Source organism: Passer montanus, unplaced genomic scaffold (assembly GCF_014805655.1).
Source record: "Passer montanus isolate IOZ18808 unplaced genomic scaffold, ASM1480565v1 scaffold2, whole genome shotgun sequence".
Taxonomy (NCBI): Eukaryota; Metazoa; Chordata; class Aves; order Passeriformes; family Passeridae; genus Passer; species Passer montanus.
In genome coordinates, this window is record NW_024366591.1 from 13,667,039 (window position 1) to 13,680,379 (window position 13,341).

The 13,341-nt window shown below is 37.2% G+C and overlaps 1 protein-coding gene across 2 annotated transcripts in view; it reads left to right on the top strand.

Moving 5' to 3' along the window:
• The window catches only part of SHPRH (SNF2 histone linker PHD RING helicase), a 47,940-nt gene that overhangs the window by 15,342 nt on the left and 19,257 nt on the right, over window positions 1–13,341 (top strand). For both annotated transcript variants that reach the window (XM_039707291.1, XM_039707292.1), the window contains exons 10-17: window positions 1,288–1,539; window positions 2,336–2,414; window positions 4,325–4,488; window positions 4,579–4,835; window positions 7,926–8,047; window positions 10,515–10,603; window positions 12,294–12,383; window positions 12,941–13,048. In XM_039707291.1, coding sequence (XP_039563225.1) covers window positions 1,288–1,539; window positions 2,336–2,414; window positions 4,325–4,488; window positions 4,579–4,835; window positions 7,926–8,047; window positions 10,515–10,603; window positions 12,294–12,383; window positions 12,941–13,048 — 1,161 coding nt within the window. The remainder of the gene's footprint in view (window positions 1–1,287; window positions 1,540–2,335; window positions 2,415–4,324; window positions 4,489–4,578; window positions 4,836–7,925; window positions 8,048–10,514; window positions 10,604–12,293; window positions 12,384–12,940; window positions 13,049–13,341) is intronic.

The following is a 13,341-nucleotide window of genomic DNA, read 5'->3' on the forward strand; positions in this document are numbered from 1 at the left end:
TTTCTGTTAAGGTAAAATGGAAGTAGTGGAGATGTTTCAAAGAATCAGTTTCCCATGTTAACAACTTTTGCATTGCATGTGACATGTGTTTTTTACTCTTCAACTGCTTTCAACCCATGGGAAATTCTAATGGTTTTATGTAATAGAAGAAGAAATTAAAATTTATCAGTAAGTCTTGCCTTGTGGCAGATTGTCTTTTTCTGCTGCTGTGAAAACAACCAAAACTTGGCCAAGTTATAAATCTCCAGAAAATCTATTCTTAAGTACTTGAAGAAGTCATTAGACTTTGGCAGCTGTTTGTTTCTTCTTGGTTACTTCAAAGAGCCTCTTTTTGGTTAATTTGTTTCTTTTTTTTTTCCCCATCCAAGCTCCCCTTCTCTCTTTTGTTTCATGTGCAATGACCTGGGTTGCCCCGTGGTCCCATTTTGGGGCACAACAGAAAGAAATTATCTACAGGTGTTTCTTTCAGTTGACAGAAACACTGTTGCCATATGCACAAATGGAGAGGAGGAGTATTACTGGAAGAAAAAGAAGGGTTAAGAGTGAAATTAACAGTGAAATCATGTTCTGATCATCAAGGGGTAAAGAGCAGTTATTTTCATTTCTGTACCTTTCTAAAGGGATTTGGCTTAACATTATGAGGGAGATAAGAAAAGTACTTCTGATAATAGAACAAATGTCAGTATGAAGGGTTTCTGTTAGTGCACAGGGACTGTATTTCACCCAGGGTATGTTTTTTTCATCTCTTAAATCTCTGTAGGTAAAACTTTACTCAGAGTGTCATTTCTGGTTTTTATATATTTTGATGCATATTTCAGTCTTTGCCTAATCATCTATTAAATTTTAGTGAGTAAAGTTTTCAGAAGAAAGGTAATGATTACAGTAAAGGAGAGAAGGCTGAATATGTAACAGTGACTTGTGTAATGATGTTCTTCCATAAAACATTACAGAATACTTAATCTTCAAACAACTGTTACAACAAATACGTGTTTTAGAAAATAATGAAGTCCTCTCTCCTTCAAAGGAGGAAATAAATGTTTTGCAAAGTCATAAAAAGTTAGACAAATTTTGCATCCATGACTCTATTGTATTTATTATTAGGTTACTCAGATGAATTTCCCACCGTACGATTATATAAATACAGATTTTATGAACAGTTTCTTTTTATATGAGCAACACTGCTAAAAGCTTGCACATATTAAGCTGTACTGATATGTTAGCATTTTTATCAAAGTGTCTCTTACCTCCCTTCTTTGCTATTGCGCTGTTGCCTGTAAATCCCTGTAGGTGTACCAAGGTGTGAAGAAGCATGGCTTTTTGCAGCCACACATGCTGGCAGAGCAGGAGGTGGTTATCACCACCTACGACGTGCTGCGCACCGAACTGAACTACGTGGACATTCCCCACAGCAACAGCGAGGACGGGCGCCGCTTCAGGAACCAGAAGCGCTACATGGCCATCCCCAGCCCCTTGGTAGCAGTGGAGTGGTGGAGGATCTGCCTCGATGAAGCACAAATGGTTGAATGCACCACTGCAAAGGTATGACATTCCTGGGCATGCGCTCGTTTAACTTGAAAATGTTTGGACAAGTTTATTGTAAATAATAGTCTTTCCTTCCCCCTTCTTAATGTTCAGAGTACACTCAGGTGGTTTGTCCTTGTCCCTTGTTCTTCAGAAGTGAATTTTCTGTTGGAGATACTTACTATTGAATGGTTCTCCTGTTGGAATTTTGGCAGATTGTGAAGTATATCCAGCTGAAAAAAATACTTTACTTAATCTATACTGACAGTTTAAAGAACTAGGTCATCATGTTGTATATGGTGTTTGATAGTTTCAAACAAGACACTAGCCTTGTTCAGTGATGTGGTTCAGAGACATAGATATGTCCTTTGGGTCTAGAAGCTAAAATAGTCAGCAGTCTGTCTGCAAACTCAAGGGATACAGTCTTCAGGGGGGATTATTTTAATTAGTCTTTGTCCAGTCTTTTTGTCTTCCAACACAGGAAGACAAAAATGCTACTTACATAATGCCTTACAGGCTTTAATGTTCAGAATTTTTTAAAAGTACAGTTTATTTTGCTATTTGTTTGCCTTCTGTGAACCCTTAATTGCACTTGATTACTTGGAAGAGGACATGGCTTTTATCAGCTTTCAATTACCTTCTAAAAAGATGAAAAATTTTATATATGTTTTATAATTTATTGCATCAATGCTGCTTCTAGGTCTAAGGGTACATTCTAAAAAGATGTTCAGCCTTCTCAAAAATAAGATCCACTTGGTGTCAGACTGTGTTCCACTCTGTTTTTCCTTTCCTACCATTGGCTCTATGTCCTTAGGCTGCTGAGATGGCGCTCCGTTTGAGTGGAATCAATCGCTGGTGTGTCAGTGGCACTCCTGTGCAGCGAGGATTAGAAGGTGAGATTTTATATAGCGGTGTAATCTCTGGGCTTTTCTTATGCTGATAACTAGGAGAGGCTTTGAAGCAGTTGAAATGTCTGCTAGTTTTGTTCTGAATTCACTAGGTACTCTAACTTTGTAAGCCATAAATTTTAAGCATGATAATAAAGCTATCATTCATGTATCAATATAAAAATCGAAGAGCTGAAATATTTTTGTCTCCCTGAGTTAGACAAATACTTTGAGGAGTGGAGAAGCTGTATGTCTAATAGCTGACTCAAGTGTGTTCTTCAGTTTTCACTTAGTGGAGTGGATAAATATTAACCCTTCTCTGTAGCAGATAGTCTGCTCTGGTTGCAGAATCCTGTGAACTGTCAAATACAGCAAGCAAAGCTGTATTTGCTTTTTGCATGGCTCTCTATGAACTACCGTGGGCATCCACTGCCATGAATATAAATTCTAAAAATCCTGCTAAAGCTTATGAAACCGTCTCCAGTCCTTATGTAAGGACTTAATGAATTGAGATGTGTGGAGTAGGTAGCTGTGTGTTAGCAGGTGACATTTATCTTGTCTTTTTTTTGTGTGATGCTCAGTTTCTGTAGACAGGCTTCAGACAGAGATAGAATAAAAGAAAGAGAGCTGACTAACTGCTTTGTCTCCATGTGTTCTCTGATGGATTTTGAAATATATGGTACACATTGGGGCAATGCATTTGAAAGTGGGTAAATCAGTGTAAGCATTTGTGGACTGTTGTTTGGATACTAAGTAGTAAAAATCAATATTTTAGATTAATTCATAATGGAATTTTGAATTAAATTTATAAATACATGTAATAGTTGCAAGAATACAGCGTTAAAGCAAAGCTGCAGAAAGAAGTGATTGATTTTAGTGTCATGATGAACTCCTTCAAGGCCCTGTGTGAGATAGTGTTGATTTATTACATATCTGAAATGTCCATAATACATGTTGGCAGACTCTAAGGCAGCCCCCATCAAGTCAGGGATGAAAACTGCTGACTCATTTCAATCTGTGCCACTGCTGCTGTACTGCAGTGGGATAGGAGCCCTGAGTAAACAATTGCTTCTTGCATAGAAATGATTCCCAGAATTTTTCTTTCTCTGGTCTGTGATGTATTTGGTGAATGTCTTGATGCTTTCAGCTGAATACTGAATTATGATAAAGCTAACAGAATAAGGAATGTAGACACCAGATTTTCAAGAACTAGAAGATATCATCACATATCTCTGTTTCTGCAGTATCCACATGCAGTATTTAAATGTGTGCTTCTGTATTTTTCCAGTAAGATTAAGGCAGAAGTTTAAAGTCAATATGTCCTTAAGTTTCATTCCAAAAAGTGACGAGTTTCTGGATTAGGCAGAATTAGCAAGACGTATTCTCTCAATTAGCAAGAAAACAATTGAGTGTCTTTTGTTAATTTCTTATGCATTAGGAGAGAAGTGAAAATTCTTCTGAATTGCAGCCCCTTCTAGGATTGTGGGCAGCAGACAGTTGGTGCACAGCAGGCTCTGAAGTAATGATGCTGAGCAATATTGGTTTAGAAAAACCTGGCAAACCCAGTTAACCATATGCAATCATGTAATTTCTGCCTCTTGTCTCTGCTCTGAATAGGTTTAAATTCTTTGCTCTCTTCTGCTAAGCTTGAAATTAGGAAAGTGTCTCACAAACAGCAAAATTGTCTCAAGTTGTGTGGAAATCAAAAGCGAGCTAAAGGAGAGAATGGCCACCTTCCACCACCCAGTCCCCTGCCTCAAATTAAATATTTTGCTGAGCGAGTGACTGGAAAACAAGTACAAAAGATAAAGGCCAGAATGGAGATGGTTTATGCTTCATAGGCTTTGGTATGACAGCTAATTTTTTTGAGACATATTGTGAAGTATTAAAACACAAACACTTTCTTTTCTTGGCAGATTTATATGGATTAGTCCTTTTTCTTGGAGTTGATCCTTACTGGGTCAAACACTGGTGGGACCAACTACTATATCGACCTTATTGTAGGAAAAATCCCCAGCCTCTCTACAGTCTAATTGCGAAGATAATGTGGAGATCAGCAAAGAAGGATGTGCTTGACCAAGTAAATCAAAGTTTTGAGTTTTAGAATTCCTGAACATCATTTACCAATAGTTTTATTTGCAAATTACTTACTTTCTTTTTTTAATTTCAGATTCAAATCCCCCCTCAGACAGAAAATATACACTGGCTTCACTTCTCTCCTGTGGAGAGACACTTCTATCATCGCCAGCACGAGGTGTGCTGCCAGGATGCATTGGCAAAACTCAGGAAGATTTCAGACTGGACTCTTAAGCTTAGCAGCCTAGATAGAAGGACTGTGACTTCTATTCTGTACCCTTTGCTACGGCTCAGGCAGGCCTGCTGTCACCCACAAGCTGTTCGGGGAGAGTTCTTGCCGCTACAGAAAAGGTGAATTTCTGTCATTTCCTAAATGGCCTACTTTATCCAAAGCAAAACTCTGATTGTCTCCAGCAGTGCAAGCCCTTGTACAGTCCTCAAATAAGCCTAATTTAAACTTCTTTGGGTAAATGTGTGACTATGGCACACCAGGGTAATTGACCTCAGAGGCTGAACAGGCGCAGTGGGTTCATTAGTGTAATTCTTGTGTTAAAGGACATAGTACTGAAGGCATTTGATTCTCCAGTGGCATTCTAACCTTACTATGACTAGAGTGTTGCAGGTAACAGATTGAGTGTGAAACAAACCAGATTATTTTTTGTTTTAAAATAAGCCCACTGCTTTTTATTTTTTGTCTCGTACAAAGCTCACATTTATGAATGAGAACAATGAAAGAATTGAATCAACGGAATGGAATAATTCCTTAGTTCAAAGAAAATGTTAATGTGAGGTTGCAGAATTTGTAAGTATAGATCCAAACTTGAAAGTTGTGCAAATAGTCTTTTATTTGCATGCTTTCACGGTCATCTTCCCCACAAGTGCTCTGCAAGTATCACTTTGGTCTCAGCTTTTGTTACACCAAAAAAAAAAACCATGTTGCCAGTTCTGTTGTGAAATGTAGCTGCTACCTTTTCAGTCAGTCAGAAGGAGGTTATGAAAGAACAGGCTGTTTCCATTCCAGCCTCTCAGAGTGGCGTCTATGTTTCTTTTTTAAGCTACAGGTAGGGAAGAACTTCAACTTTTAGGACTGCCAGTGTTTTTGCTACTGTTTCCTAGTCCATCCATTCTATTCAGACTCTTTCAATCCTTGTTAGAAGTTTTGTGTCCTACTCCTTGCTCTTTGTTATACAGGGCACCTGCAGTGCCTGAGCAGCTGAAGCTGACTTTGCATTTGCCTGAGCAGAGATCAATAGTTAGACACTGTGTTGTAGTACTTGCTGTGGTAGTCTGCTATGTGGAAGCAAGGGACTCAAACATAGGAGAAGTCAATATTCCCATCCATCATACAATATTATTTGCATTAAAATGAGCCAGTGTAGTGTAAATGAAATATATGTAAACTGAGCAGAGTATGGTGGGAACAACTTCATACTGTGTTGATTTTGGTGGAATGGTTGCACAGCGACAGCTGCATAGTAACTGGTGGAAAAGCCAGCAATGAAAATTAAATCTTTCTTAAAGTCACGTGTACAAAGAAAAGTCAATTCCCAGCACTGTTTATATACCTTTTTTTTGTGGCCCAAACTTGACTGCAGCATTGACATTCCCAGAATAGAGAGGAGATTTGGTTGCTGTCTTTGGTTATATGTAGGAGAATAATGAAGAAATTCTCTACTATGACCTCTGATGAATAAGAGAAATTTACTGAAATGAGAAAGTTGATGCTGAAGCATATAGATAAGAGACATGGACCTGAGTTAAAAACCTGAATTTGGAGCATATTCTGTTCTATGATAGATGACCTTTTTTCCCACCTGTGTAGTGAAGGCAGTAAATGACGTCTACTCAGAAAAAAAAAAACCTCTTAAAAGAGATTTTTCTAGGTTCTCCTAATTTAACTGAGTAAAACCCACTTCTGTTTACCTTAGTTGGTAGTCTCAGGCTGTGTATCAAATTGCATATTTTATATGTACATCCTTCTGCTGTAACAATTTTTCTTGAAACTGCTATGGTTTTGAAAATAGAAGGTGAGTAGCCATGGTGGAAGTATCAACATACGTTATGTGTATTTACCATTTCCTTTGCTGAATTCAGTAATTATGAATAGCGATTATATTGATTTAAAGCCGATTCTGGTGTAACACTGTACTATAAAACCAAGAATCAGTTTCTGCAACTGGAACAATGTTGCAAGGAAGGTAAAATAAAGGCCTAAGCAAGGATATCCTTCTAGCATAATTTGAGCCCAGTCTGTGCAAGAGTTCAGTACTCTGTTCCACAGTGCTGAACACCAAATAGTAAATGCTTCTCCGATGGTTTTGAAAATAGAAGGTGAGTAGCAATGGTGGAAGTATCAACATACGTTATGTGCATTTACCGTTTCCTTTGCTGAATTCAGTAATTATGAATAGCGATTATATTGATTTAAAGCCGATTCTGGTGTAACACTGTACTATAAAACCAAGAATCAGTTTCTGCAACTGGAACAATGTTGCAAGGAAGGTAAAATAAAGGCCTAGGCAAGGACATCCTTCTAGCACAATTTGAGCCCAGTCTGTGCAAGAGTTCAGTACTCTGTTCCACAGTGCTGAACACCAAATAGTAAATGCTTCTCCTGGTGAATGAAGCTGAGGAGCAGGGTTTCAGTGGAGGGGAGAGGTGTCTGGTCTAACAGCAGCAATTGGTGTTAGAAGCAGCCTCAGGTCAGCTGTTGTAGGCTGTTGCTATTGTTTACTCTCCTGTCTCTTCATATCAGTCCTCTGATTCTTTAACCTGTGGCTTTACTCCAAGGTATCATTCAAGCTTCCTTCTTGCATCCTCCTCATTTCTGTTTCTGCTTCTCTCTTTTCTCTTAATTTCTGGTATTTTTATGTGAAGCTAATTTTTTTTCGGGTAAAATTCCTCTCATAATTTGCAGATATTTTGTCTAATTTGCAGATATGACAAATGTAGAAAAGGAAGTTTAGAATGATTTTTGCTAGTCTTCTCAGTTCTCATTTCACACATTTTCTTCTTTACATTGACACTTCGTGTGTTTTGTGTTTAGATTGGTAGCAGAGGGTAGAAATGTAGTCTGTCATAGCTGTTTTCATCTGAACAGATTTTGACAAAATGAGGTCTATTTTGCTTGTTTGCAGTTCACCACTAACAGAAGGAGAACAATAGTCTGCCACATGAAGGATTATTTTACTAAGTTCAGATTTTCTTCTTGCTCCTTATTTCTTGGTGTTCTAGGAGATGGCAACCTCTGGATGCACTCAAGTTAGGGTAAAGCTCTAGCAGGAAGAAAATCTGACAGTTAGAGGTCTTTTAATAAGTAAAGAAATCTCAGAAAGCATTTGCAATATGTTGGATGCATGTAATGATCTGCTACGCTGCTCAGCATGACCCTCTTACTTTTCTAGTACTGTCATTTTGTTTCAAATTTGGTCTTCTTTTCAGCACCATGACCATGGAGGAACTACTGGCATCTCTGCAAAAGAAATGTCGAACAGAGTGTGAAGAAGCTCACCGACAGCTGGTGTGTGCTCTTAATGGCTTAGCTGGTATCCATATCATTAAAGGTAAGACCAAAGGGCTGTAGCATATTCTTTACTCCTTTCAGTACAGGAGTAAAGGATATGCTCCATCTCTGTGTACTGGGAGGTTAAAAGGAGTCACACATGTAATTGTTCTTAACCTGCTTTTGTTTTACCAGTACTGCTTTCTGGGTTTCCCTTGTGCCCCCAGCCGTGCAAACTGCTGTGCTGATTGCTAAGATGCCTTTTGCTGCTCCTGCTAGACAGCTCTGTCAATGTTGATTTTGTCTGAATTACAAGGCAAAAAAAGCTTTGAATGAGAAACAAAAATAATTATATCAATCTTGAGTGTCCCACAAAATAAAAATAAATTAAAATTACTCCATTATGAATGTGTAAAAATGCCACTTTTCCAAATTCTTCTAAAGTTGACATGCTGTTTGAATTTTTCCAGTTCATGTCAAAGTCTTCCTCCAAAGAGAACAGGCAAACTGCCTTTTCTCTTACTTGCCTCACAGAAGGACTATATTCAGATTCTTTAATCTGTAGTTAGTGGGTTTGAAATACTTTGTTATAATTGTAGCTTGGAGATAAGTGTTTCTGATACAGTTAAGTGCTTAAAAAGAGTTACATACAGATGTAATGCTTCTGAAATGCACTAGTAGCAAAAATTATGTTTGGACTATTTTGAAAACCAGATTGATAAAAATTTTGTCTGATGAGAAACAAAAGCAGGACAAAAGAGGCAGAGTTCTGGTCTGTAAGTGGTCCCCCAGTATTGCCCTTACAGTCGGTCCTCTTTATCAGGAAGGGGGAAGCACACCTTACATAAAAGTGAGGCCATGAATTTAATCGTGGTATAATTGAAAACTTATAGGTCTATTATTAGTCCAAATTTATTGCTATAGGCAAAGAAGAGAGTAACAATCACACTTGTTTCTACTTGTCCTGCTTTTCTGCTCACCTTTCTACTTAGGCTCATCTGGACCCTGAGCTCAGTGGTTTTGTAGATGTGGTGGCAGTGCAATTGCCAGTTGTCACTACCTTCATCAGTAGGAATAAGATGTTTGTGTTGATGGTGTCTTCCTCACACACAAGTCCAGTGAGGGTCATTTTTATGTTTGCTAGCATGTTTGCATCTTTCTCTTTCTTCATTGGTCTGCAGCTTCATGAAAATGCCGAATTTAGTGGACATGATGCCTTTTATGAATGTTACATACTCTTTCTTTGTTCTCTTTGTTGCCCCTAAAACCAGTTTTGTCCAGCTCTAAGTCTGCATTTCTTTGACTGTGGGTGAGTTGTTTATAGCCATGGCTTTCTTATTCACTGCCAAGCCTGTGCACCATCTCTTAGCATCCCATGGCTCTACTCTACACTGCATCCTATATCTTTACTTGTCAATAGCCTCTGCTATTGTTACTAGGCCTGTATTTCCCTACACTACATCATTGTGGTAGTTGTAAATATCTCATTCTACATGGAATAACTGCTTGTTATTGCTGTCTATATAAAGCTGTGTTTGTACCACACAAAGATAAACAAAAGTTTAAAAATATAGTAAAAATTAGCCATAGACACCTAGTGAATTACAGTGAATTGCTGTCACAGCTAAGCCAAGTAAAAGGTTCAGGCAGGGCAAGAAAAATTCAAGGGAGGCCTGACAAGCTTCAAATTAGCAAATTCAGCACATAGCTTTTGGCTGGTTACTGGTAATTGCAATCCTATATTGCAGGACTACACCCTTACAAATGCAACTCTTTCAATGTAAGAAGCAGCAAATCTTGTAGACATAGAATTGTTACACTTCCATATAGATAGGATGATGTTTTTTGTTTTACTCTCTTATCTGTCTTTATGCATTTATTTTCTCTGTACTTCTCCATGTTTTAAGAGTCTCTAAGAGTATTACTGGCTAAGTAAATTTCCATCAGTTGAGAAAAGCAAATTGAGATGGATTTATTTTTTCACTGTTTTTCCATACACAACTTCAATTTTGTATTTCTTTTTAATTGATATAAGCTATTTTCTGAGAACTGATTGTGATGCTGGCAGCTTACATCAGTAGTTCTGCTCCCTGCATGTACTTAATCATTTCTGCATTTCTGAAGTATGACACAACTTTCATGGTTTTCACTGGGAGAGTGAATAATGCATTTGCAGTGCAAATTTAGCAATGCATCACTGCAGTGAGTTGTAGATTTTATCTTTTTTATTTATGCAACCATGATACATATTTTAAAATTAAGAGGTTTGCAGATCTTACAGTCACAAAAGATATTTAATTTGGAAACTGCATTATTCTTTGTAGAATATCATATTCTGTCTTTTACCTGTTTTCTGGGGGAAGGAATGACTAGGAAAGAATTGCTTGAAGACAGGCACTTAATATACAGTTTCTCTGAGAACGTTTTAGTATGTTACAAGTAATGTAACACTTGTAAGGCCATAGCTGTTTGTATATTTAAAAACCAGCACAATGTGTCTGTGTGTTTGCTACTCTTTTTTAATTCAGGAGAATATGCACTGGCCGCGGAGCTGTACAGAGAAGTACTAAGATCATCTGAAGAACACAAAGAAAAGCTCAAAACAGATTCCTTGCAAGTGAGTGAGCATTGCAATGTAAAGAGACGTAGTTAAGAACTGGGATACTTTAGATTTAATTTAACAGATCAGTCTTTTCTTCCTCCCAGTGGTATGCTGAATTACTCTTTCAGCCTGCTGTAATGATAACAATATTTTGATTACAATCTTTAGGTAGGAATCTGTCAAAAAAAAGCTACTGTGTATCTAAAAACCTGCTTGTGAGTTTTCTTGATGTCCCTGAAGCAGTGTATGATCTCCACCTGCTGTTCTGCAGTGCAGTTAACAAGCTGAATTCCTAGTCTGGTGCATGTGACTGTGACTGCTCACATTAAGTGTTATGTTACATCCTGCAATTACAGAATGCAGAATTTGCACTGAGAGTGATATTAAGGTGCCAAATAGAGATAGAGAATAATAAAATATTTGCACTGCAGAAGATAAAAGGGCATCAAAACATAGAAAAGAATTGAAGTGCCTTTTCTCTTTGGGCATTTGATTTCATGCCTTTTGAATACTATTTAAAAATATAAATATATTTTCCTGGTTAAAAAGTCATGGTTCTCTAAGTAACATATTTATAGTTCTTCAAGAACTACTGGTTCTTAATTGATCAAAATTTTCTTCAGCAAAAGAGATTTTAAATGTTAGTGACACATAGATAAATGATCAGTTGTCTGTTTCTTTCCTTGCTTCCATGAGCAAATTGTTTGATTGTGTTGCATGTGGTCACCTGATGTCTCTGTTGTGCTTCTTTGATTCTTCCTTTTCCTTTGTGACTTCCTGGTGGCTTTTTTGGCCAAGCATAGAGGTGTTAGTGTAAACTTCTTAAGTTGCACATAGGTTGTTAATTAAATTGTTCTACTGGATTGTACAATCCAATTAAGTTTTTTTTTTTCCCTTGAAATAGATTCTGGCTAATGTTGCCTTAGTGTAATAAAATTTTACTTCTGTTAAGTCTTCTCAGTTGTGTAGGATTAGCTTTTTGGGATAATGGCAAATAACTGCTGGCCAGTCCTCTTGAGTGACTGAGACAGTAATAAGACAGAGGTGAAGAGAATCCAGGATGTGAGAAAGGCACAAGTTTATGATAGTGGAGGTTATTAGTATGAGTTTGTGAGAGCTGTGCAGGAAGTATTATATTATTGGTCTGGTTTGAGAAACAAAGGGTGAAGCCAGAGAAGAGGAGCAGAGTTTCCTTATATTAATAATCAAATTTATTTTCCTTAAAAGTATACCAAAAGGTCATGTGTTTTTCAATATCTTTTATTTCAGAGAAATTAAAAATATGAAAAAATATTATAGCTCTCTATTATAGCTCACACTTTATTTAGCTTTAGATAGGCTAAATGAATTTTTTCTTCAGAATATTCCAAAAGACACCAAAGAAAGTGCTCTGAGATAATTTGTTTTTCATAATAGTCAAGGGCTGTTTTAATTAGGAGGGTGAGTATGGCATAGGATCTGGTGACCTGGTATCACACTTGGTTGCTGATTTGCTTTTGAGATGTTAAAGAAGGTCTTTTTAATATTTCATTTCCTATCTCAGTAAAATAAGGAAAGGAATCTCTCTTTTCTTTATAACGTGCTTCCAGATTAGCAGAGAAAGACAAAACTATTTTAAATGCATGCTAATTTCTTGCTGTAAGCTTTCATTGCTCTTTCCTGTCACGGATGTTCCAATGTTTGCTCTTGACTTGTGTATATTTAGAGACTTCATTCTACACATAATTTGATGGAATTGTTGGCAAAGCACCCAGGGATTCCCCCGACTTTGCGTGATAGCCGACTTGCAGAAGAGGTAAACATCTTTTGTTTTTACATAAATGTCGTAGAGCATGTTTTTATTTTTTTGTCCCCTCAGCATTTTCTCTAAATAAAGAAACAACAATTATTTTCATTTCAAAAGAAATAGCTTTTGAGTTAACTACATACGTCAGCCTTTCTTGTTATTTTATGAGTAAGTTTTATATCTAAGTAAGTTCAATTGTCCTATTCTCAGACTGCTCTGGGACCTTTTTATTGTTTGCTTATTCAACACAGATAAGTAAAAATACTGATTTATATTCCAGTTCCCTTTTGTATTCCTGTTGTGTTGTTTGGGCTTACCCAAAAGCAAAGCTGCACAGTTAGCATCTTTATCGTAATTTGTCTTCTTACATGTTTTTTGTGGCTTACTAATAGATTCTGGATTCTAGAGGAAAAAAAATATTGCTAAATATTGTTTACAAATGAAGGTGGGTAGCGCATAGATAGGTAACCACTTTAAAAGCACTATGGTAGTTGGGGAGTTTTTACATTTGCAGTATTCCTCACAGATATGATTTGTGCATAGTTTAAACTCTTATTTCCATACAGGCAGAACAACTCCGACAGCATTATATGAGTAAATCCAATGCAGAAGTTGCAGAAGCCCATCAGGCCTTACAGCCAGTTCTTCAGACCATTCGGGAACTTCAGAGAAAGGCAGGTACCTCTTAAATGTTTTGACTCTGACTTTTGGCATTTTTAAAGAACATTGTTTTCATCTTTTTGTCCAGAACTCTAGCTGTTTATCTTCTTTCACCTGTTAAAATTACAAGGTCACTTCAGTGTTGCTCTCTTTATTTCACAGGGAACTTAGCTTTCTCTGATTAAATGATCTCTATCTCCTTTTGAGAGAGAGAGAAGGAAGAAACTTTGAGATCACAATATCTCTGTGTGGCTGTTCTGTGTAGATAGCCTTGATGAATCTGATTCTACTGTGGAGAATGTAGACA